The sequence below is a fragment of the Protomyctophum bolini genome (assembly GCF_963924005.1).
Source record: "Protomyctophum bolini genome assembly, chromosome: 6".
NCBI lineage: Eukaryota > Metazoa > Chordata > Actinopteri > Myctophiformes > Myctophidae > Protomyctophum > Protomyctophum bolini.
In genome coordinates, this window is record NC_137867.1 from 10607844 (window position 1) to 10634561 (window position 26718).

At 43.5% G+C, this 26718-nt stretch overlaps 1 protein-coding gene across 1 annotated transcript in view; it reads right to left on the reverse strand.

The window, feature by feature from the left end:
• Positions 1–26718, reverse strand: part of LOC308316741 (GDNF family receptor alpha-2-like) — a 172504-nt gene that overhangs the window by 16872 nt on the left and 128914 nt on the right. The window contains exons 5-7 of the mRNA XM_080765492.1: positions 14195–14307; positions 12285–12425; positions 1–73 (exon numbers count right to left, since the gene is read on the reverse strand). The exon at positions 1–73 is cut by the window's left edge and continues 109 nt beyond it. Of these exons, the coding sequence (XP_080621618.1) occupies positions 1–73; positions 12285–12425; positions 14195–14307 (327 nt within the window). The remainder of the gene's footprint in view (positions 74–12284; positions 12426–14194; positions 14308–26718) is intronic.

The following is a 26718-nucleotide window of genomic DNA, read 5'->3' on the forward strand; positions in this document are numbered from 1 at the left end:
GGCTCCGACGCGGACTCGTCTTTGTACTGCGCGCTGTCGCCGCCGCTGTAGCCGAAGGCCTGGATGGCGTTCCCTGCAAGAAAAGGGAGGAGGAGGAGGAGGACAAGAGATATGAAGTAATGAGCTTTTTTGACTAGCTGTCTTCTCAGCAGGGAGCCCTGGCAGCGCTTGTAGACTGACAGCTCTAAGTCAACTTCTTGGTCCCCTGCCCGATGGTCGGCAAGCCAAGAGAATGGAGAGAGAGTGAGAGAGAGAGGGGGGGGAGGGGATAACGTGGCAGTGGTGGAAAACATACTACATTCTATTTTTTTACTTAAGTAAACGTATCGATACTGCAATCTAGAAACACTCTGTGTGTTACATGTAAAAGTATATGGTAATCAAAATGTACTAAATATGTAGAAAGAAATCTTTTGAAAATAAGCAGATCTACAAGAGTTGTGAACTTGTGATCATGTATAGATCTGCTATTTTCAAATAGCCAACGTTTAAATAGGGCTGGCTAAGTGGTTAATGTATGTTTTGTCATAATAAACCAAATCTACAAAGTAACAATAGTAGCTATTGAGTTTTCAAATAATTTTACTGGTGTAAAAGTATACTATTTGTCTCTAAGATGTAGTGCAGTAGAACTACTGAAAGTATTGAAAATGGGAAATGCTCCAGTAAAGTAAAAGTACATCAGAATTGTACAGTACTTGAGTAAATGTACTTTACACTGTTACAAGTATACCGGCGGTGTGGTTTTTGCTTGTCAGTCATTTCTCTCTGGGAGCTCTGCTCTGAGCTCTAATCAAACGCAGCCCGTGTCTGTTTGCGAGATCTGTAAACTTGGAAGGTCACTAAAGTCGTATTATTTTTCTCCCCCGCTGTCTCCTTCACGGCCGCCGGTGTTTAATTTAAAGATTCTCATCTGTACCGGCTGCCTTTATAATTGCTGACAAGTTTATGCTATTGATCCAGGAACTAGTAATTATCGCTCTATCAGAGTTGTGTGTGTGTGTGCTGGAGACATATAGTGGACATTTTATTCAGAGACAAACCACATTAGGCGATGTCCTTGACTCCACGGCACTCCTCACAAAAAAACAAACAAAAGCCACATTTATTGTTATGTCGCAACAAACCGTTTTCGGTCTGTTTTGCAAGACGCTTGACGAACGTGGCTGGCGTAAACGTCTGCACTCAAGTTGATTAGTCCGCCATATCTGTTTGCCAATAAGAACGCCTGTTCAGCGGTTGGACATTTTGAGCAATAGAATCCTTTTAAAAAGCAAATAAATCAGCAGGCACGCTGCAAAGAAGTGAGGGCATGATGTGTGCTGTGTGCTTCATGCGCTATGGTTTGTACCGTACCGAATCCACGAGAGCTTGTGTAATCATCTGCCTACGGATGTGTGTGTGTGTGTGTGTGTGTGTGTGTGTGTGTGTGTGTGTGCGCGCGTGCGTGTGTGTCCGAGTGGCCGCCTGCACTTATACATGTCACCACAAGTATAGGTAGAATTTGAGAAAGAGACATTGTTGCGAGGTCAATTTTCTTGGTCCTCCTCACAGGAGATTCAGGTTGGGTGTTAGGATAAGGATTAGACGGTTGTTGTGGTCTGGTTGTCGTGTAGTTGAAATAGCACAATTTACAAGTGCGGGGCTTGCAGATTAGTTATTTTCGGTGAGAGACACCTTAGCATTAGGGTTGCAAAAATATATTATAAATATATTGCTTTTGGGAAGTTTAGAAATACTGTACAGGTGCTTGTGTGTGCGTGTGTGTGTGTGTGTGTGTGTGTGTGTGTGCGCGTGCGTGCGTGTGTGTGTGTGTGTGTGTGTGTGTGTGCGTGCGTGCGTGCATGTGTGTGTGCATAGGAGGACTTGGCTATGTTTCACCAGTTTCAATTGAAACGGGCCTCCACCCTTCAGTGGGGCCTGCTCCAAGCTCCAACTGAACGACAGGCGTCAGTCAACCCCCACCACTCTTGGCCCTCTCTATCTCGCTTGTTAGATACATTCTTATTTGTCAAGTTGGTCACTTCATCATATAGTGTTGGTCAGCACAGATAGAACTTTGGCCCAGACCGTGTTCCATATTAGGCCATTCTTATTGTCACCCTTAATCTCCCATATCACCATTTACCCTTGGCCATATTGTGCCATGTTTATGACAAAATCATCATTATGTCAGGTCACCATGCACATGGCCTATTTTATTATTTTATCATATTTATTATAGATTTCCTGACACTTCACATTGTGAAGGGACGGCAGGATGAGGAGAGGGTGTTGTTGTTGCTAATTGTCGAGACTATAGTAATGGATGCGTATGATATTGAACAGTCAAACTATTTGTATCAATACGGCTGTATCAACAAAATAATTATGTGATAGGTATTATGGGGGCCTCATATTTGGTCTTGAAACGAGCCTCCAGATTCCTAAGGCCGCCCCTGTGTGTGTGTGTGTGTGTGTGTGTGTGTGCGCGCGCATGCAATGTGTGTGCGTGCGTGTTTGTGTCTCTGCAAAAGCATGGCGTGATAAATCCATCTCCAGTCAACTTTTCTGCTAGATATGGTAAAAACCGGGGCACGGAGTACCTTTCAGCCGCTCTTCCATTTAAAGCACTGTGCTGCTTGTTTCTCTTTGTCCGCCGCGGAAGGGAAAAGCCAACAGCATTTAATTGCTTTGCGACCACCTCCACTGCAAGGGTCAGCGAGCACGTTGAATAGATGTATGCACTGATAGAAGAAGTATACTCACGTTTCTTTTTACTTGAGTAAAAAGTAGCAATGCCCCTATTGTAGAAATGCAATACTATACACAGTACATGTTCAATGTATGGAAATGTATAAAATTCCTTTGATCTACAGTACAAGCTTGTAGATCTGTTGTTTTCAAATTGCCAACGTACCATAGGCTAGGTCTGAAGTGGTTTTGTAACGATAATCCACATCTACAAAGTAAGTAGTAACTACAGTTTTCAAAGTACAATATTTGCCTGAAGTAAAAGTAGGCCTACCCCCGAATTGTAGTCAAGTACTTTGGTTCCCAAAGTGGGGTCCGGGGACCCCTAGAGGTCCTTGAGGGAGTTAGGGAATCCCCAGGTAAATTATAGTTTGGAACCAAATGGACCCTTATGGGTCTGTAACAAATGGAACCAAATGGGCCCTTATGGGTCTGTAACAAATGGAACCAAATGGGCCCTTATGGGTCTGTAACAAATGGAACCAAATGGACCCTTATGGGTCTGTAACAAATGGAACCAAATGGGCCCTTATGGGTCTGTAACAAATGGAACCAAATGGGCCCTTATGGGTCTGTAACAAATGGAACCAAATGGGCCCTTATGGGTCTGTAACAAATGGAACCAAATGGGCCCTTATGGGTTTGTAACAAATGGAACCAAATGGGCCCTTATGGGTCTGTAACAAATGGAACCAAATGGGCCCTTATGGGTCTGTAACAAATGGGCCCTAATGGGTCTGTAACAAATGGAACCAAATGGGCCCTTATGGGTCTGTAACAAATGGAACCAAATGGACCCTTATGGGTCTGTAACAAATGGAACCACCACGGGAAAGACAACAAAGGCAGGAGCTGCAACTGTGTAAAGTTGAACAGCTGGGAACATATATCTGCATAAAGCTAAAACTGTAACTAGCACTATAACTCAGTTTAACAATGCTATAGGCTTGGCCTGTACTTTACTAGACATGTGAAGCTCTGGCGTGGAATGAAGGGTAGACTGGGCTTTTGTAGAGGCAGTGCTTGATTGTAGGATGGAAGACAGGTGTGGATAATTGGTGAAGGAGAGCAGGTGTGCTGAGTAGAGCCATGGAGTAGTCAGTGTGGGGGTAGTGGCTAAGCAGTGCTTGCATGTGAAGGTGAGGAGGAGTGAGCCGTAACAAGCGGGTCCATTTAGTTCCATTTGTGCACTCTCAGAGTTAAATTAACATTGATTTTACGATATAAATCTCAGAGATACATAGAAATGCCACTAAATGGGGGCCCGTAGCCTAATGCATGTCAAACTGGGGGTCCTTGAACGGGTTGAGAATCACTGCTAGAGCCGTAAATATCTTCTCTTAAGGGGGTCCTTGGCATATGGCTTCCTAATGGGGGTCCGCGGGGCTAATTGGTGTCCATTTGGGGGTCCTTGACATGAAAAGGTTATTTATTTTTTTAAAGTTATATTATCATGTTACACCAAGGGATTGTTTTGACTGACTGATCATTATCATCATTATCAATTATTGTTGAGTCAGACATTTTGAAAATAGCAGATCAGCCATTTTCACAACTTCTGCTTTCCACTTTAAAATTTCCCTAAAAGAAGTTGAAATATGTATACGCATGTACACACGCACACATGTGTAGAGTGTATAGACACATACCGGTCACACTTTAACGCGTACATGAAAAGGACCCTTCATATTTTTGCTAGCGCTAAACGTTCCAGGTATGTACGTAGTTACGTACTGTATATGGGCCTATATAAAAAAATAAACGTCTTTTGCAAAACGAAACGGCGTGGATAAAAGCTCAAGCCGTTAAATAAAGCCACAAAGAGCTGGCGAGGCGAGGCGCGGCGGCGCCGGGGAGAGGAGACGTGGCGCTTTTGCAATCCGTTCGTCAGGGTTTGTCTCTGGGCTTTGGCGGCTATATCCCCACCTCCTCGCCCACGCCCCGGCTTCTGTACTATGGGGGGAATAAAAAGTCATCAATCAAACTGGTCGACTGCGAGGGGGGATCCACAGAGGATGTTTTCACTGCACCAAAATGTTCCGCCGAGTTGATTAAGCTCATTGCCGACAGCGATTCCACTTTTTTTTCTCCTTCCCTATACTTTCTTCTTCTTTTTTTTAACGACTCTGGTTTAAGTTGTCTTTTCCTAAACTCCGCGTGGACAGAACAAGCCTCCACATCGCCCCCTACCTGCGGGGACAGATGGTGCGACAGAGGCGACGAGAGAGAGAGAGAGAGAGAGAGAGAGAGAGAGAGTAGTAGGGCTGGGAAATTAAATTATATCGAAATCGATACTTTTGAATGTATACATTTGACTGTCGAATAATCTAGAAGCAGCTGTGACATTTTTGGATAGAAAAAAAACGTATACAGTAGGCTATAGAGTAACATAGTTAGTCTGATCAATCACTTAACCATTTATGTACGTCGTTGTACAATGGCGCCATAACTAAAATGGCTCACAACACGTTAACGCATATATATATATCGCATATATATATATATATATATATATTGTCCATTAATCGCAATCGAGGCAAAAAGCTTGAGGATCCTGATAATTGATTTGAAGTCATCTGGCACTACGACAGAGCGGGAGTAAAATGCATCTCTGCAATGTGCAAATGTGTACTTGTTAAATAACGTGTGCTTATGTAGCGTGTCAAACCTGCACGCTTATCTATTTGTGTATGCGCGGCGCGCTCGCGTGTGTGTGTATGTGTGTGTGAGAGAGAGAGAGAGAGAGAGAGAGAGAGAGAGAGAGAGAGAGATGGAATGTGATTTAGCTACTATTCGCTTATGTATAAGCTCACATGTTTTTTTTCCCTCTCCCATTCTCCTTTCCTTTGCCTCTAGCTCTGCGGGCATATTATCTTCCACATGAAGGCTACTATATATAAGACTTAAAAAACTTCCCCATCCATGAGTGTCCAATTGGCTTTTTTCTGTTTCGTTTTTTTTGTTGGTTTTTTTTTGTACCCGTAGGGCCAGATCAGAACACAGAGCATCGGCGTTGTGTATAAGTACACTATATGTACTGTATGTGATTCTCCCGGATATACGTGGCTTGTATTGGAATAAGGCTTTAGCTCGGCTTCCCTCCTGCCCACGAGAAATGATAACCGGTTATAGGGTCCTTTCATTCCTGCTGTATGTGCAGGAATCACTGTGCGGAGAGGACGATAGATGGCGTGGAGGCAAGCAGTAGCAGTAGCAGTTGTAGTATTAGTAGTAGCAGCAGTTTGTGGGGGGTTTTGAATAATATGATTTGTCTCCGGTTTATCCCATTAACCCATTCTGACCTGAGATCAGATTTGTACGAGGTTTCTACTGGACACACACTGGTCTGATGAACCCATTCTGACCTGAGATCAGATTCTAAAAATGTCAGTCGTTCCTTAGACTTTTCAAAAATAGCAGACCTACAAGCTCGTAGATGAGCTTGTAGATCCGCTATTTTTCAATAGCTAAAGCATAACATGATGCTGACACCAAAATGGGTTCCCGGTCAGAATGGGTTAAGACCTGAGGCCATTCATTCTAAATGAGTTAAAACAGTTTCCTATAGGAAGAAAAAAAACATATGTTGCTATATCAGAGGTGCGCAAACTTTTTCATGCCAAAGGGATTGCCCCGGCATTGGACCGACTACCTATTTTTTCCCCCCAGAGAAGCAAAGATTCGAGTTAAAAAGGTTCAATATGTGTATCAAAAGATTTGCACACATTAAAAAAGAAAAAAAAAACTAAAACTTGGCAGATCGACAAGCTCATATCGCGGCCCGAAGTGATGCAATATGTACATTGTAGATCTGCTATTTTTGAAAAGCCCCAAAGATATGCTTTCCCGGATTTAAGGGATTATTCTAGCATACCGTATATTCATACTTATTTGTAAAGATTTTTTTTTCCCTCCCGCCGTGTGCGTTCACCTCCCTTGTGCGTCGGAGAGTAAAAAAAAGCCCGCTCCATCTCTGGTATAGTTTATCTCCTGTTCCCCTCCACTGCAGAGGAGAGGAGAGGAGAGGAGAGGAGAGGAGAGGAGAGGAGAGGAGAGGAGAGGAGAGGAGAGGAGAGGAGAGGAGGGGGAGATGCTGCATTTTTGTGTTATTTTTCAGAGACGCCTCCTCAGCTCCCTGCCTCATCCCTCATCCTGCAAGCTCAGCGAAAAACGGTCGAGCCGAGCAATCTATTGAAACGGTCCAAAAGCATTACCCACACAATGGAACATGTTCAAGGCGACGCCGCCTTGTGTATAGCGGGTGCCGTGACACCGCCGCCGCCGCGCGGTTACATGGCGGTGGCGGGCGGGCGGGCGGGTGGGCGCGGGAGGCGCCAAAGGCATCAACAGGATGCCTGAGGTGAGCTCGCTCCGATGGCGTCGTGCTCTGGCATTCTTTTTTCCCGCGTGGCGTTGCATATTGTCGCTGTCAGGCGGAAACCTCTTATGTCCGCGCTCTAACGTTTTGTGTTAATTTTCCGTAAATTTGACGCTGCACTTGATCATACTGCAGTGTCACACGAATGCATCAGAAGGTGCAGATCCACACAGCTAGCTCAAGCAGCTCATTTTAATTTGAATCCTGGAAAGTAACAGTTTTGGGGATATGAGGTTTGACACCCGACGGAGAAAATAATATCATGTGAGCGCGTGCGTCAAAACAGCGCGGATGATAAGATTGTAGCAGTCTTGTATAATTTCCACTCGTACGAGATCTATTCCCCTTTCATGACACCCCCTCCTCCTCCTCCTCCTTCCCTCCGCCCCCGTAAGGGATATATGTCCCTTTAACCCCTTCTGACCTGAGATCAGATTCTAAACATGTCTTCTACATCCTGGCAGTTTTCATTCTGACCTGAGATCAGATTCTAAACATGTCTTCTACATCCTGACAGTTGTTCTTCGATTTTTCAAAAATAGCAGACCTACAAGCTCATAGCGCGCCACTCGGTGGCGGGCTATGAGCTTGTAGATCTGCTATTTTTCAATAGCTAAAGCATAACATAATGCTAACACCAAAAGGGGTTCCCGCACAAAATGGGTTAACCCACTAAGATTGAACGTGGGAAATGGCATGGCAAATTATTTCTTTTGTATTAATGAAGAAAAAAGTCAGTGGTATAGAGAATATCTCGCCCAAAGGAAGGAAGGAAGGATGGGGCAAGTGATAAGAAATTACTTTTTTTCCTTTCTTTCTTAAAGAACATTTTAATTCCACCGTAATCAGCGAGAGGGAACGAGGGTTTTCCGGGTTGAAGTTGTATCAAACGGACAGCTGATTTCCCTCCGGGGCTTTCAGACGTTTCACTCCGCCGTGTCCGTCCGTCCGTCCGTCCGTCCGTCCGTCCGTCCGTCCCACCCACTTTCCATTCTGCATCCATCCAATCAACCCTTTCTATCCATCCAATCTACTGGAACTCACTGAGGTTCTTACTATGCACCTTTCTTTATTTGTTCCCCATTACTCCTCTGCCATCGGTATACCGTTTGTAGGAGCCGATCTGTAATAGGCCATCACTTCATGTACAGTATATGTGCCATCATGCCATGTCTAACATTCCTGTTGGTGTGCTTTGTCACCCCCTACAGACATGGCAGAGAGGACATAAATGACCTGGCCATCAGAGGGCCAGGTGTTGTTGTCTCAGTTACAGATATATGCTAAAAGTATCTTTCTTTCTGTCTTTCTTTGGAATGCTCAAAGACGCTGTATACGGGCACGGTGGCACGGTCGGTATAGTGCTGTCGCCTCACAGCTAGAAGGTCACATGGGTCCCCCCCCCCCCCGTCCCCCCGTCAGGTGTAAAGCAGCGACTTGGACACTCATGCATGAAGGAATTCAAGCATGAGTTCAAGTCCGTTGCTCTCCCCAGGTTGGCGGAGGGTGTGTGTAGAGCCCAGGATCACATTGGATAATTGATACAGGGGTGACAAATGGGTTACAAAATCGTGGGATAACAATTATAGTAAAAAAATAAAATCACTGGAAGATGCAAAATAAATAAATAAATCCATGCCGAGGGTTCCATATACCGATTTACCCGCACCAACGGTTGTAACGTTAATTATGAATTGAGTGTGCAAAACCATAACTATATATATTAGATTGTTATCACCATGAAACTTCCCCAATTGAGTTCTTACACAAAGACAATGATTTATTGTAATACAAATTTTTCATTTTTAAATATGCAAATTGGGCATTATGTAGGAAATAATCGAAAATATGAAAAAGCTACTACTGTGGAAGGGTTATCATGTATTAATTAACTTCTCCTATAAACAATTTTGGAGCTCTGGCTCATGGACTAAGAACCAAAAAGAACTGAACCGGTTCCCATTGGGAACCAACCGGTGGAAAGGGGGTCTCCGTATAGCTTCCGCCTCAAACTGCATTTGACATGGTTCACGCATACACATTATCAACAGAATTCAGCAAAATAAATGGCTACTGCGGAATTCTCCTTTAAGTAAAAAAAAATACTTATATTGTGCATGCTTCTATCACTGCTTGTTCACCTCATTCACCCCACACACCTCCACTCACCACCACCCTGGTGTGTGTATAAGTCAGTGCACTCCACACAACAACATGCCTCCCGGCCCAGACATATCATCATCGCAGGGCTACACAATCTGACATAAAACCATGAAAGATGCAGAAGATGGCAGCTCGACCTCTCCCTGCTCAGCGCCAGGCCGGGCCGCGGTGGGTTCCCAGAGCTCGGGCTGACAGCTGCAGCACCACGCTATCACATCACACGCTTGTGAAACACATCAATATCCCATGACCGGCCGCTAGACAACTATTTTTTTTTAATCTGTGCTTTATTCGTCTCTGTCAGCGCCTCATGTGTCCAAAACGGTTACTGTTCAGGATGCACATCAGAAGTAGCAAAAGTAGCATAGCTCGAAACGCGCCGCAAATATGCTACTTTAAAAAATAGTCTTCAATAATTCTCAGGGAAGTTGTTGAATATACTTCTGTGGAATGGCTATACTGAAAACATATGCCAGTGCGAGATTATATCAAACACTTCCATTGTGTTTCAAGTTTAAATAGGTCAAACGAACCCTTTACGTTTCTTTATTGGAACAAGCTTCATGATATCCTCAGTATCAGCTATTTTAACACAACTAAATTAATTATCATAATTTGTCCTCAATTTTGCATTTGCTAGGAGTAAAATAAAGTTCTTTGTATGGGTCAAATTAGATCCGTAACATGCGTAACCATGCTGCCGAATTTGCCTGAGTCCACCTTACGTTTGATTTATAATCGGTCAGATAGCGTATAGGCACATGTGGTCTGTGGAGTGAGATGTTCTGAAGCCAGATTGGATTTTCTTTTTTTTTAATCGAGGTCTCTCCAGAGCCATGGAGTAAGACAAAGTTACAACATTGAAGGGGGCAGAAAACAGCCCGGTCACGTGGTTCACTGCCACTGTAAATGCATGTGAATGCACTCCAATGCATTCCGTAAACTTCCGGTTCAGGCCTTTGTCACTATTCGCCAATAGAAGTCTATGTAGAAGAGTGACATTGGACTGGCCACATGAAGTGAACGGAGTTCTTATACTCTATGGCTCTAGGCCTCTCTCTCTCTCTAACTCTGTCTTACTCTATGGCTCTGGGCCGATCTCTCTCTCTAACTCTTGAGTTGGAGCATAGAATATAAATAGGGTGGTAGTTGGCAGGGTCTAACGGGCTTCCTTTTTTTGTACAGAGGGGTGACTCTCACTATAGTCTGGAATCTGGCTCTCAGCCCCATGGCTGATGGAGAGGCTTGTTATGTGGGCAATAATTGGGGCAATAGATTTGGCTGCGTCTCTGAGAAATGTGGAGGGCATATTTGTCGTGGCCTGTGGCCTTGTTTTGTTGTATCAGTTGTCGCCATAGTGAGTTTAAAGTAACCTTGGCGTCACCAGGCTTTTCCCCACGGAGGGAAGCCTATTCATTCTAAAACTGAGCCGTGTCATTCGGTTTAGAAAATCACACCCGTGTGAACTGAGTGGTGCAACTACCCCCCCTCCCTCTCTCCCTCTCTCCCCCCCCTCTCTCTCTCTCTCTCTCTCTCTCTCTCTCTCTCTCATTAGCAGGCAACAGTGCAGCACTATCTCTCTGTTTCTGGCACAACCTACTGGTCCTCATTAAAGTCACATACTGTAGTCACATACATAGGGCTGTATTTTGCGTGTCTTAAGTACCTGGTCTTATTACTTAACTTAAGACCTGGAGGCGTGGTGAAAGCTCTTTGGCCACTCAGAATAGCCAAATGGCATTGATCACGCCTCCAGGTCTTACGTTAAGTAATGAGACCTGGTACTTAAGACACGCAAAATACAGCCCTATAGTCACATAGGTTAACACATAGCCACATAGTCACATAGGTTAACACGGACATTGGCTGTTCCTTGGACTTGCTAGTCCCGCTATGAGTAAGAATAAAAGCTGAACATACCAAACGATTATTACAGCAAAAGAAACAAAAGGATTATAGCACACACATTTCAAACCAGCTGAGTCATTTTGGAGGTGCATGGTGCCGCGGTCGTGTGTTCTGGCCGCCTAATTTTTTTCCCCGCTCATCAAACCTTGTACACTCAAGACACTGACTGCCCCCGCTGCCACCATTAGATCTCCATACTGTATATGGAGCTGAGCTGTTCTGACATTCCATATGTTAATCTGACCACATCAAACCCTGTACACTCACATTATATGGCCACTTTTGTGCGTGAGAAATTTCCCAGATTTGTGAGCGTCGGCATGCAGGCGCACGCCACAGGGAACGTTGTGTAGTAACATCCATGTTCCGCAGTAGAAATGTTAGTAGAATGAAAACAAAGAAGCACCGCCGGAACGAGAGCGATGAAGGAGAGTAAACGGGCCGACATCCGGTCTCTACACGGGGAATTGCGGTGTGGATGGATGGATATAGATTGTTTCACTCAGGCAGGTGTTTTGTAAATTGTGGTGCGGTGTGGATGGATGGATATAGATTGTCTCACTCAGGCAGGTGTTTTGTAAATTGTGGTGCGGTGTGGATGGATGGATATAGATTGTCTCACTCAGGCAGGTGTTTTGTAAATTGTGGTGCGGTGTGGATGGATGGATATAGATTGTCTCACTCAGGCAGGTGTTTTGTAAATAGTGGTGCGGTGTGGATGGATGGATATAGATTGTCTCACTCAGGCAGGTGTTTTGTAAATTGTGGTGCGGTGTGGATGGATGGATATAGATTGTCTCACTCAGGCAGGTGTTTTGTAAATTGTGGTGCGGTGTGGATGGATGGATATAGATTGTCTCACTCAGGCAGGTGTTTTGTAAATTGTGGTGCGGTGTGGATGGATGGATATAGATTGTCTCACTCAGGCAGGTGTTTTGTAAATTGTGGTGCGGTGTGGATGGATGGATATAGATTGTCTCACTCAGGCAGGTGTTTTGTAAATTGTGCTGCCGTGTGGATGGATGGATATAGATTGTCTCACTCAGGCAGGTGTTTTGTAAATTGTGGTGCGGTGTGGATGGATGGATATAGATTGTCTCACTCAGGCAGGTGTTTTCGGTGAAGTCCTGCAGGAAGTTCAGGCACTCCTCTTCCCGGTTGCCGCTGCCCTTGCAGGTGCACCACGGACTCACCGTCCAGTTGGTGTAGCTGCTGTCCACGTAGTTGGGAGTCATGTCCGTCCCTGAAATGGACGCACACACACACACACACACACACACACACACACACACACACACACACACACACACACACACACACACACACACACACACACACACACACACAGTCAGGCAGAAGCCTCACATCTCCATATTTAGACTTTTCATGTCCCCCCCCCCCCCATATATCAACGCCCTACTCCAAACAAAAGTAGTGACAATAGCAGATCCACAAGCTCACAACGCATCACATTGTGACACATTTTCACTCTGTTAAAATGTGTTTTTTAAGATGAAGAATAGAAACATACAGTACACGCATGCACGCACGCACGCACACACACACGCACACACACACGCACACACACACACACACAGACAAACACATTAGGACAGTGGTTACGGGTCACTAATGGACAATAATGGACTACATTTATTGCAAATAGTATATAAAATGGACATACGGTATGGTATTAGTCATAAAGGCTATGTGGGGTTGCAGCACTATGGATGTCTATGAGAAGGTGAGGCCGTTCTATAATGCTTGTTTTAGATATGAAGAGTCCATTACAATTATGGATAGTTGTTAGCCGAGCAAGTGCTTTATATATACGAGGCGGCCGCAGCCTGACAGTATATATACTGTATTTTGAAAATGGACCGCTGCAGTGTGTGTGTGTGTGTGTGTGTGTGTGTGTGTGTGTGTGTGCGTGTGTGTGTGGCCAGGCACATGAGTCAGGGATGTCACGGTGTAGCATTTTTGCAGCATTTTCAGAAAGAAAAAAAAACCTCACAAACAGTAACATCACGGCGTATTATCATCCTCTACCCAGGGAGCTATGAAATGCGGCTCAGAGAGGCAGAGAGAGAGAGAGAGAGAGAGAGAGAGAGAGAGAGAGGGAGACAGAGGAGAGACTAACTCACTCACTGTTTTGTTTCGGTATTCTTTGCAGAGCCCAATTGTATGCTAATTTCACAGGAATTAGCGTCTTTGGAATTCCCTACGCGTGCCGTCGCTCTCCAGACGACGGCCGCGGCGCGTGCGGGCCGTGCCTGCACATCGCTGCGGCCGCGTTAGCGTGGGTGTCTGTCTGTCCACTAGTGTGGAAGAATGTGCTTTTTGCCAAGGCCAGTTCTCTGTCTCTCGCTCTCTCTCCACTGTTTGAAGAACATTTACCACGGGCAAACAGATGGCCGCTGAGTTGTTTTAATTAAGTAAACTCTCTCTCTCTCTCTCTCTCTGTGCTCTCCTCCCTCTCAACACCACTGAAGTCCCCTGCGCTGTAAGTGATATTGGAACACACTCACGCACGCACGCACGCATACAGATTTGTTTGACTAAACTTGTGAGGACATATTGAAAATAGCTGAAAGAATTACAGTGTGTGTGTGTGTGTGTGTGTGTGTGTGTGTGTGTGTGTGTGTGTGTGTGTGTGTGGGGCAATCACCATTGCCCTCTTTGCAACTTTCGGTCTAAACCATAGCCATGATCGCCCACCCAAACCACACAACCCTCACACACGGATGGGATGACAATCGTTTATCGTGATGAAATCACAGCACCACGTAGACCCGTTGTACTTGATAAAACGGACCAGTGAGGAGTGCATTTGGTATGCTCTTATTTTCACAATAATCACAGATAATCACAATAATTCTTGCTGCAATAATCACAACATGTCATTTTCATATCGCCCCATCCCCACACACACGCACGTGCACACACACACACACGCACACGCATACACACAGAAACAACGGGATGACCATGCAGAGCTTTGGCTGTACTGACCGATCAGTCTGGTGTAAGAAGCCAGGCAGGCCTGGTAGTTGTCTTCATTGGGACAGCTGCTCGCCGTGTGCTGAGTCACCAGGCAATTCATGTGGAAGTCAGCCAGCCTGGACCTGTACAGCGCACGCACACACGCACACACACACACACACACACACACACACACACACACACACACACACACACACACGTACGTTATAGTTTATATCAAAACAAATGGTCACAGGATATATTGCATAAACCAAAGCTCTGGACATTTTGCCATGATAAAAAGCCGTTATATGCTATAAGGAAAAGTATGTTAGTGCTCCATTATCCAAAAGACAAAGATCTCTGTGTGCCCAACTTCGTTCCCGGGATCTTTGCCCCTGCACCTTGAGACTGGTATTGGTAGAGAGGAGGAGTAATAGAAGAAGAGCGGATTTACTGCACTTACTGTGATATACGATATTGAGAATGAGTTCCAATTTATATTTTACTGCCCTTTACGTCTCAGAAAAAGTTTAGTAGGTGTGGAAACCTGGATCTGATATGGCTAAGCGACACAGAGAGCCCTGGATTGGATTTTTGAACACAAGATATTCGCACTTGCAGAATATAGGCTACTTAGAGAAAGCCTGGGCCAAACGGACAAAGAAAAACCTATACGAGATGTATATTTATTTCTGTTTTTGGGTATTAACCAAGTATTTTCTTTTCTTGTAGTTTGTGTTCAGGAAGTGAATGTGATTTAGTTTATTTATGTTTTTGGTGTCTTATAAGACCTGAGAGGTGGGTCTTTTATGACAAGAAACAAAAAAAATAAATGCATTAATTCACACACACACACAGAATGACGGAGGGACACACGGACGAACAGTGCAATACCAATACACAACCACGCACGGCACGTGCGCAAGCACACACACACACACATTTCCAAGCAATGCGTGTCATTTTGGCAGTGGTATACTGTACTGCACTGGACCAGCATGTGGGCAGTAGTATCAGACGACCACTGCCGTAGAAACATCTGTTTTTGTAGAAGCACAACAGGTTGTTCTGCTTTATATCAACCAGGACTCACACCTCACCACCAACCACCTGCTTCTGATCTGCACAACACATTCATATCAGCGGGGCAGTGAAGTCAATAGTGTCAATAAGCCAGTAGGAAATCCTGACTTCCTGAAAGTTCATATAATGGCCTGTTGTGGCGCTGACATTGGGCCCAAAAAACACCATATAGCTCCATAGAGGTCCATGTATTTGGGCCCAACTTCACCTAGACTCTATTACCGTAATAAACATGGTCATGAATACTTTCTGCTTCCAGTCACTCGTTTAAAGTCTCATTTCTCATGTCATAATATTCTTTTTGGAAAAAAATGACCAATAAAGTCGAGTGTGTTCTGAGGGGCGTGGCTGCCTTTGCAGTCTATGATCAGTGTATTGCATTACTGCTTGTTTTTTAATGTCTTTGCTTTGCTTTTCCTTTTTTTCTCCATTGCTCTGTAAAGCACTTTGAGCTGCATTTGATGTCATGAAAGGTGCTATACAAATAAAGTTTTATTATTATTATTATTATTATTATTATTACATTGCAGTATTGATACTTTTACTTAATAAGTCAAACATTTGAGTACTTTTTTCCACCACTGTGTATTATTTACTGTTTACAGCATACAGTCACACAAAGTCATGGCCTGCAGTTTGAGGGAGATATCTCCCTCCACCATCCTGCTTCTATGTTATATATATCTCGGCCATCTTTGAATTGTTGTCCCGCCCCCGCTGATAAAAAAAAACAGTGCGCTTTGTCTCTGTGTGTGTTTGCGATAAGAAGCCTTAAGTCTGCCCAGGCCCTTTGGTGTTTGTGTGTGTGTGTGTGTGTGTGTGTGTGTGTGTGCGCGTGCACGTGCTGGGGGGGGGGGGGGGGGGGGGAATGGCACACCTAATCCCTGCATTCATACTTCGTCGTGCGACAGCAGTGGCGTCAACTCCGTGGGTTCAGAGGCGCAAATATGAACCCACTGGCATCTTGGCAAAATATATCAATATGCAGTATATGCACCCACTGTCCTCGTACTTTAAATGGTACGTCAATAAGCGACCGCCAACAAAGCGACTGCTTTACTGTTTATCATTGATCATGTTGAAATGTTGCTGAAACAATTTAATGTGTTCTTCGTTGTGAACTGAATAACACCAAAAGCCGCCGTTACCATTGTCATGTCACACACACACACACACCCCCTATAGAGCAGAGGTTCCCAACCACCACCGGTACGCGCGGACCGGTGCCGGGACACGTGCCACTGGTACGCGAGAGAGGGGAATACCAAGTTTTCCCGTCGTATAAAAGTCCATTTGCAAAAACACAACTGAGAAAAGAGAGAGAGGACAAACACCAGACCTGAGCGTATAGAGCGCGGCGCTCAGTCTCCCATTGGAATGCAAATGCTTGCCTTTCAGGCTGCATCCTTTGTATCGCAACTCGTCTCCTTTGAAATCGCTGATTCTGATTGTGCGGGGGGGGGGGGGACATCAAACGGGGGTGAAGAGTTGACTCGTCCGTCCACTCTGATCCATTTATAAACGGCTTCGAGTCAGTGTTACTTCCCATTTTGTCACGATCGCGTTAATGAAACCAAACGCTACACACACACACACGGTGACGCTATACACGATTATTATTTCATGTCAAAACGAAAAGATGACACAACCAGGTAAAGTAGGCCTAATGCCTAATGTGTCACTCTGCATGTTTAGCTACGTTTTCCAAAGCAATGTGGGCCTAGAGAGAGCACCACCGTTTGGGAAAGACATGCCATACAACATTGAGTTCAATACGTGTGTCCGTCCGTCTGTACGTCCGTCCGTCCCTCTCATTTGGGTTTTTACTTTTTACCCAAGTCTTCATAACTTATTTATCGGGGTCTGACCATGACCATGTCTCCCTCTCTCCTTATCTCTCTATCAGACTCTCTCACTTATATTATTGTTACTCTCTCTCTCTCTCTCTCTCTCTCTCTCTCTCTCCTCCGCTATTTAATTGTCAGTCTCTGTCCCCTCTGACTTTCACTGCATGTGTCTCTCTCACTTTCAGTGTCTCTCTATCTCTCCCTCTGTCAATTCCACAGTGTCTCTAGCTCTCCCTCTTGTTCTCTCTCTCTCTCCCCTCCCCCTTTCCCTCTCTCTCTCCCTCTCTCTCTCTCTCTCTCCCTCTCCCTCTCTCTCTCACTTTCAGAGTACCTCTCTATCTGAAATGATATATGACATAGTACTCGCACTGAAATTTGTCTTGTCAACAACATGATATACACACATTTGACAACACAGAAAACGACAACAACAAAAATTACATACATAAAAACATACAGACAAGAGCAATGTCCACAGCTCAGCTTATAGCCAAACTCCTGATTAAGCCTCAAAGTTGACTGATGGACATGTCTGACCTTATTGTATGCTGCAGGAACACCATATTCTCCTTCCTGAAGGCAGCAACCTATACTTAACTTGACTCCGCCAGATTGCGGAAATATATTGAGTTCAAAGGTTCCCTCCTCCTGCCTGCATCTGGTCTCTCTCAAGCAGAAACGATGAACCAGCGGGACACAAAAATCTCCAGAATTAGTTGTGGTCCTGTTAGGTTGTGTTTACATTAGAGTTGTGGTCTTGTTAGGTTGTGTTTACATTAGAGTTGTGGTCTTGTTAGGTTGTGTTTACATTAGACTTGTGGTCTTGTTAGGTTGTGTTTACATTAGAGTTGTGGTCTTGTTAGGTTGTGTTTACATTAGCGTTGTGGTCTTAATTGTTAGGTTGTGTTTACATTAGAGTTGTGGTCTTGTTAGGTTGTGTTTACATTAGACTTGTGGTCTTGTTAGGTTGTGTTTACATTAGAGTTGTGGTCTTGTTAGGTTGTGTTTACATTAGCGTTGTGGTCTTGTTAGGTTGTGTTTACATTAGCGTTGTGGTCTTGTTAGGTTGTGTTTACATTAGCGTTGTGGTCTTGTTAGGTTGTGTTTACATTAGCGTTGTGGTCTTGTTAGGTTGTGTTTACATTAGAGTTGTGGTCTTGTTAGGTTGTGTTTACATTAGACTTGTGGTCTTGTTAGGTTGTGTTTACATTAGAGTTGTGGTCTTGTTAGGTTGTGTTTACATTAGCGTTGTGGTCTTGTTAGGTTGTGTTTACATTAGCGTTGTGGTCTTGTTAGGTTGTGTTTACATTAGACTTGTGGTCTTGTTAGGTTGTGTTTACATTAGAGTTGTGGTCTTGTTAGGTTGTGTTTACATTAGAGTTGTGGTCTTGTTAGGTTGTGTTTACATTAGCGTTGTGGTCTTGTTAGGTTGTGTTTACATTAGCGTTGTGGTCTTGTTAGGTTGTGTTTACATTAGCGTTGTGGTCTTGTTAGGTTGTGTTTACATTAGCGTTGTGGTCTTGTTAGGTTGTGTTTACATTAGACTTGTGGTCTTGTTAGGTTGTGTTTACATTAGAAGTTGTAGTCTTGTTAGGTTGTGTTTACATTAGCGTTGTGGTCTTAATTGTTAGGTTGTGTTTACATTAGAGTTGTGGTCTTGTTAGGTTGTGTTTACATTAGACTTGTGGTCTTGTTAGGTTGTGTTTACATTAGAGTTGTGGTCTTGTTAGGTTGTGTTTACATTAGACTTGTGGTCTTGTTAGGTTGTGTTTACATTAGAGTTGTGGTCTTGTTAGGTTGTGTTTACATTAGCGTTGTGGTCTTGTTAGGTTGTGTTTACATTAGACTTGTGGTCTTGTTAGGTTGTGTTTACATTAGAGTTGTGGTCTTGTTAGGTTGTGTTTACATTAGCGTTGTGGTCTTGTTAGGTTGTGTTTACATTAGCGTTGTGGTCTTGTTAGGTTGTGTTTACATTAGAGTTGTGGTCTTGTTAGGTTGTGTTTACATTAGAGTTGTAGTCTTGTTAGGTTGCGTTTACATTGGAGTTGTGGTCTTGTTAGGTTGTGTTTACATTAGCGTTGTGGTCTTGTTAGGTTGTGTTTACATTAGAGTTGTGGTCTTGTTAGGTTGTGTTTACATTAGAGTTGTGGTCTTGTTAGGTTGTGTTTACATTAGCGTTGTGGTCTTGTTAGGTTGTGTTTACATTAGCGTTGTGGTCTTGTTAGGTTGTGTTTACATTAGACTTGTGGTCTTGTTAGGTTGTGTTTACATTAGAGTTGTGGTCTTGTTAGGTTGTGTTTACATTAGCGTTGTGGTCTTGTTAGGTTGTGTTTACATTAGCGTTGTGGTCTTGTTAGGTTGTGTTTACATTAGAGTTGTGGTCTTGTTAGGTTGTGTTTACATTAGAGTTGTAGTCTTGTTAGGTTGCGTTTACATTGGAGTTGTGGTCTTGTTAGGTTGTGTTTACATTAGCGTTGTGGTCTTGTTAGGTTGTGTTTACATTAGAGTTGTGGTCTTGTTAGGTTGTGTTTACATTAGCGTTGTGGTCTTGTTAGGTTGTGTTTACAATTGCGCTGTGGCACGGCTACAATCACCAGTCTCGCGTTGATCCTGCCTCTAGCGGCCGCAAACGGCCGCATAGCGCTACAAACAGAATTTGATCGGAGCAGTGTTGTTTTTGGCAGCACACTAAGGGCTGGATTTTGAAGGTGCGTTTTACCATGTGGTAATACATAAATTGGCCTCGCTCTGCGCACAATCGTATTATGAAAGTGTTGAACGCACACACATATGGAATACGACGTTGCTGAATATTTTAGCATTGTGGGAGTGTCCATATGTTAATTATTTTCGCTTTGCGCAATTTGCTATTAAGCCCCTTGACCTGCGCATAACGATTAGACGTGGGTCTAGGCACTTCATAAACGCAAAAAGAAAATATAAAGCACTGTTTGATTTTACACTTGAGCGGCTCTGGGACGCTGCTGGAGTGTTGCCAAGTCTGTTTATTATAAGCGGCTTCTTTTTCTGTAAAGTTGCTTGTAAATATTGGTAGTTGTGGTTGCTTTTCTTGTTTCTAAAGGTTTCTCCTAATGTTGTTTAAACCAGTGATCCTCACACAGCACATTCCCATGTCAAGGATCCCCAGATTAATGCATTTGCCCAACTAAGGACGGCTAATACAAAAATGTAATTAAAATGTTACTTTTGAAAATAGCAGATCTACCAGCTCACAATGAATCACATTCATTCATTAAAACTATGAACTCTGACTGCAGGCGGATATATAATGATCATTATAACAATGTGCAAGAAAATATTTAAAAAGATGGAATATTTGTGGACAATCAAAATATGTTTTTTATTTTAATGTGGTGTCATTAAAATTAATCTGGATATAGCAGACTCACTATCTAGAAAATAAAAACATGGCACTTCATTTAAAATAGGTTACAGACCCCTGTTATATGCGCTTATTTTGGGATTATTTTTATAGACCTATTTACTTGTTTCTCTGAGACATGGCAACAGCGTCTTTTGTCTTTTTATTAAAATGTTGAGATTAGAAACGGCCATAATTCTTTCATTTCTCAACCTTAAAAAAAAACAAAAACATATCCATAATCCTTGGGAAGTTTGCTTTCATACGCTGTATCACACTCGAGTCAAGTCTTCTTCAATAAAATGCTACGAGCGAAGACCATACCATCACGGGACCATACCGCATCACGGGCATACGCACCAGGCATTCAACTCATTACTCATTTCAAATATAATATAATTATAATTTAAATTAAAATATAATTTTACTGGTGTTTCTCAATAGAAACAACTTATTTTGAGGCATAAAGGTGACAGCATGCAGTGCAATAGGAATAATTAACCCAAATGTGACAAAGTCATATGTCATGTCTTCTATGGTGCCAGCCTGAAGAAATGTAATAATAACGATCCCCAAAGTGCGCATTCCGTATGTGACATCAGCTGACTGGTAAAGAAAATAGTACGGACATGTTGATTGGGTAACTCTCAAACACGCCTTAAACACTCCCATGACTAATTCAAGGCCGTTTTGCGCACTCCACGGGGTGTCGAAAGCGCTTCTTAACATGCTTAAAATTGCAATATGACATACCTCACGCCCCCAGCTCATATTACTGTAATAGGTAAAACGCACCTTCAAAATCTAGCCCTAAATGTCATAAGATTTCAGTCGACTAAATCTACAGTTGATTTAGTCGACTAAATTGTATTTTGGCGGGCCTTGATGCTGTCGTAATGACCGTTTTTACACTTGCTGAAAATAGCCGATCTACAAGCTCACAACGCGTTGTGAGCTTGTAGATCGGCTATTTTCAGCATGTAACTAATTGTAAAATTGTAAAATCTGCTTTATTGGCATGATGACATGTGTTGCATGGCCAAGGGAGACAACAAAGTAACAAATAACATACACATTTACAATGATGATAAGGAAATGCAAACATGTCAATCTGTCTGTCTATACGCTGACCTGCTATATATGACCTATATCGGTAGTATTAGCCTAACGGTTAGAGGAGCGTGCTTGCTATACCGAATGGTTCCCCAGTTCAGAACCAGCAGGAGGAATTCGGGACGGGGAAGTGAATGGCCACCACTTATACCCCACCCCATAACGCAGCTGAAGGTCGGTTCGAATCCCGGCTCTTCCTGTGTCCTTGGGAAAGACACTGAACCCTACATTGCCTCCAATGACTCGGTCGGTGTGAGCTCGCCAACCATTGGTGTGTGAATGTGGGAAGTGAGGACGCCGGCGTCGACTGTTCGCCGCTTCGCCTCCCAATGTATGAATGAATGAACCATTGTAAGCACTTTGAGTATATAGGTGTGCATAGAAAAGCGCCATAAAAAATGCAATTCATTATCTGTCTGCAGGGTGTTCTGCACTACTTTCCCTTTCCCTGTATTAAATAAAGGACAAAAAAAGACAACGTCAGCAACAACACAGGTGCGATGATAATACCATTTAACACCACCCCCGCAGCAGCAGCAGTAGCACAAAATAGGATTAGATTAAAATGTGCATTCGTAAAACATTAGATCTTTGACATCAAAATCTGTGCCGGTATAAACAATCTAATCGACTATATCTTATGGATTAATTAGTCTTACTGAAACATGGCTGCCTATGAAGAATACATCGTGATGCATGTATCTGCTCCCCCAGTTATGTTAATACTTAATACTCATCATATTCCTCGAGACACCTGCCGAGGAAGGTGGGAGTCACAGCCATTATCAACTGAAACCTATTCATCAATTGAAAGCTTTGTTCTTCGTACGTGTGTATAATGCTGTGGTACACTGGCAGATACAAAGCTACTCCCCCCCCCCTTTCCCCTCACTGTATATGTATCTTTTCCCTTTTTGCTTCCTATATGATGAATTCCTGTTCTGTTCTTTAACTACATAGAAGTGTCTATTTGTATGTCTCTAAATGTTTTGATGAATTGAACAATGTGGACCCTGTTGTAAACAAGTGTAACGCTTAATTGGGTCGTCCACTCACAGTTAACAGTCTTTGTATTGAGTTTGTGCTTGAAATGTACTGTAATTCTACAAACTGTTAATAAATATTTCAATCAATCAAAAAAACAGGCTATCATTAATTTCCAATGGAAGCCATGATTGAATATACAAAGCTACAATTCATCCAAGTTGAGCTGCAGGGCAGGCTATAGTCTATATGCACTATATACACTGCAGCCATATTGGAAAGAAATTGTGCCTCTCCCTTACGTCTTCTCCGGTCTTACCAATACTGATTACGGCTTGGTATTCTAATATTGTGCATGTTGGCTCACTGGAAACACTATACACCTAGTGTGTCTCAAAGTGTGCTGCAGGGACCCTCATGGTTCCTTGAGGGGGTCCAAATGGGCCCTTACCGGCGTGTAACTGGGAGTTCATGGGGCTCCTTGAAATTTAAAAAGAGTTTAAGAACCACTGCGCTACACTAAATGGAACATCCTTAACCCATTCTGACCTGAGATCAGATTCATGCGAGGTTTCCACTGGACACACACTGGTCTGATTAATTACAAGTGGTATAAGACCTGCAGGAAGTAAAGAAGACTACTCCATGTCTTTTGAATAAGGCTGCTGTGCATACTGTGTGTGTAGAGACTATGCATGCTTGTAATGGGGGGACGACGACTCATTATTTCCATCAGCCAGTTCCATGTTCTTTCTAACCCCGGGCTTTATTTTTCCTCTATATATTTCACACTCGTCGGAAAGCACGCTGAAGCCAACGAGCGTGTTGATCAAGCGCTCAACAGCAACACAGTGACAGGTACGCCGCGTAGCTTTGTTTCTTCTGTAGCTGCCAGTGGGAACGCAGCAGGCTTTACACATTGTCCCTTTTTAATTTTCTTTAATAACTCAGTGCTATTGATCACCTGTGGTGCGCATTATGAATCATATAGCATATTGATAACTACGTGCGGTTATTCATAATTGTACTTCTCGTGTTTGAAATAGTATGTTTAACAGATGGCCAAAGAGTGAAGGCTATATCTGCAGGTTCATCTCAAAGATATAGGGTCTGGCGAACACAGGCCTTGGCTTACAGCAGCTGTTACAATACCTATAGGCTATTGTTTTACTGTGCAAGGATGCTTTCAAAATAGACCACCTGGGGCTATCCTGGTTGATCACAGCCATTCTTATAGGGTAGGAGGGATACAGTTTGTCTCTATGCATTTTATTAGTACTACAGTGACTGTCACAGTTGGGGGTCTTAGCTGTCTCCCCCGACACACCACGCATGCACGCGCACGCGCACACACACACACACACACACACACACACACACAGGGACAAAGGTGACACCCACTGCATGTTAGAGATGTATAATGTGCTATACTATGGAACGATGACTTTGTTATGCTGGTAACCTGATGATGTATAACAAGGTCAAGATGCCTTGTTTGAATAAATTATGGACTTTGCCTGGGATTTCTCAAACTCAATCCGTGCTACATTAGGAAAATAAGGAAATAATCCACGGACGCCTGTAAGAAAAGAGACATCATAAGTGGCGCGCCGCTGAGGTTTTGTTGACGTGGAGATATATCTACGCCACACTGAACGGACCAGCGAAGAATCTGTGGATTTCCCTTCATCTTTCCAATTTTGGAGTGAGTTCTATAGCTGCAAACCCAAGACTGACAAGGATGATGGTACGACGAGCCACTTTGGTGTTGAGCTTACGGACGGAGTAGTACTCTAGGCCTAGTCACTCTGTGTTAGGTATAAGGAGCTGTCGTGAGTGGCGAACCAGTGACGCCCCAATGTGGCCCCAAATATCTCCACCCCCGAGCGCCTCAGTAACGAGGACATATGTTACATGTATGCTCGTGTGACATAAAACGCATGACTTTCACCTATGTTTGTGTTACTGCAGTACTGTTTTAAATGATGTGTTCTGACCCCACATGTATTGTACTCATGAAACAGTGTTTTTTTTGCAAGGCAGCCGATGGGTTAAATCTGAGTTGAGTACTGAACTGTAGTAACCCAGAATCGAACTGAAGAAACCCTTTACGCGTTCACGCTGTTGACCGTGGTCAGAAATGAACTTAAGGAACCCTTTACGCGTTCACGCTGGACAGATGCGTGTTCACGGACGTGTTCGCTCGTGCCCCTTGCTATGAGCACGCCTGGACGGGGCGTAACTCTAAACATGGCGCTTTTGAAAATCGAGGTGTTAAAAGTATGAATGCTTCTTTGTCCAAGCAGAAGATGATTCCTCTAAGCCTCTAAGCTTTATCTCCCACTCAACTAGATAACCAGAATAGGGAGTTGTGCTTGTTAATTTTTGCAGGCTGACCGAAGACTCTGTTCCGAGTCCTCTGCTGTTAGATAAATTATGTCTTGTTAAACAAACAAATGCCCAGTGGTCAATGTCCCAATTATCCTCCTGAACTTTCGCCCAGGCCGTGTCACTCATATTTGGTCATCTTGTCCTTTTTTATCATTTTACCCTTAGTCTACTGCCTGTTTACACAGGGTTGTCCTATTAATGTCATGTCGTCCATGTTTATGGCCAAAATATGTTTTCATCCGTCCCATTTAATATCTTGTTCAGTCGCCATACTATACTGTCTCTTCTCAGTCACGAAGTTATGATACTGTAGGTGCTGATTTTAATTCAACATGCAGCTGCCGTGTTATCAGTCTAGTTTGACCTTTGACCTATTAGCCTATAGGGAAAGAATGTTATCTCCAGGTTGCCTGGCAACGCCTTGCCTCTGTGCTTTCCCGGCTTCCATGGCCATCAATGTGCGGAACGAGGAGATTAATTATACGTCGCTACACCATCCTCATCATCCATGTGCTGGACCAATGAGCACTCGACAACCAGCGCCACTGCGGGATAGTGCGGATATGAACTAGTTACCAGCCAATTAACTTTAATTATATCAACAAAACTGACGTCATCTTTAGTATTAATGGCTGGAACATACTGTGAAGAGCATGGTTCAGTTCGGATCCATCTTGGAACAATTGATTATTCTAAATTATATTGATGTATTGTACTATTATGATCATCTGAGCCATGTAGCACATTATCTATGTAAATTGACTTTATACCTGAAAAATAATTGTTAACACCTTAAACTCCTCTCAGAATTGTATTCGTCTGCGTCCAAATAATTTTTGAATGTCTTTCTATTTTTTTATGGTACAGTACAGTGGCTGTCATTCAAGATGTAAAGGGCTATACTCACTAATTTTTAAGGTAAAGACAGCACGGTATTTGGGTCTCCCTGCTGGGTTATTGAAGGTATTTATTTATTATAATTTATTTTGATCTATTATCTGCCTCCTATCTTTTCACTATTTTGTAAATTCATTTGATTTGACTTGAATAAACCTATTTTTTATACTTCAGTGTAATCTACGATGATGGCCTCCCGATTGTTATCGATTAGCCAATAATACAGTATGTCTGTTGTCTGTGTTTTTCCTGTCACTCCGTGGGGTGAGTTTAGTTTGATTTAACAACTTAATTCTTAGCGGCGTGCCCCGATCCGCAAGTACAGGAATGGTTATTTTGATGATAATTATAGCAGCTCGCCGCCTCCCTCAATCCTTCCATGGACGGAGAAAGGGAGGACAGACTGGAGAGGGCTCGCATATACTGTGCCAGTCCAAAGAGGTCAAAGTGGCTATATCTCAACGTCTTAGTGGAGCCGGTTGAAGTACATTGGCCACGCATGTATAAACTGTATTCTAACATTTAACCCCTTGCGTCCCGGTATTCTATACGGGTTCATGCAGGCGGAACAATGTGATCATTGTATGCTGCATGTGACCTGACCAGTCTGAGGCGCGCTCTCTCTTCACGAGAGTTTGCGCAGTGCACGAGTGGAAAAGCAGCTGTAAATCTCTGCCTCAAGTTGCGAGTGTGTTTATATATCTTCCCCTGTATCCCTCAATCCCCGACACCTCATACGAAGTGAGCTCGGCACGAGCAGACATGTGGGAGGCATAGGGAGTCTCCCGTGCCGGATTTGATGCCCGCGCCGGGACTTTTTACGCATAAACTTGTGATTGTGAACGCGATACAGA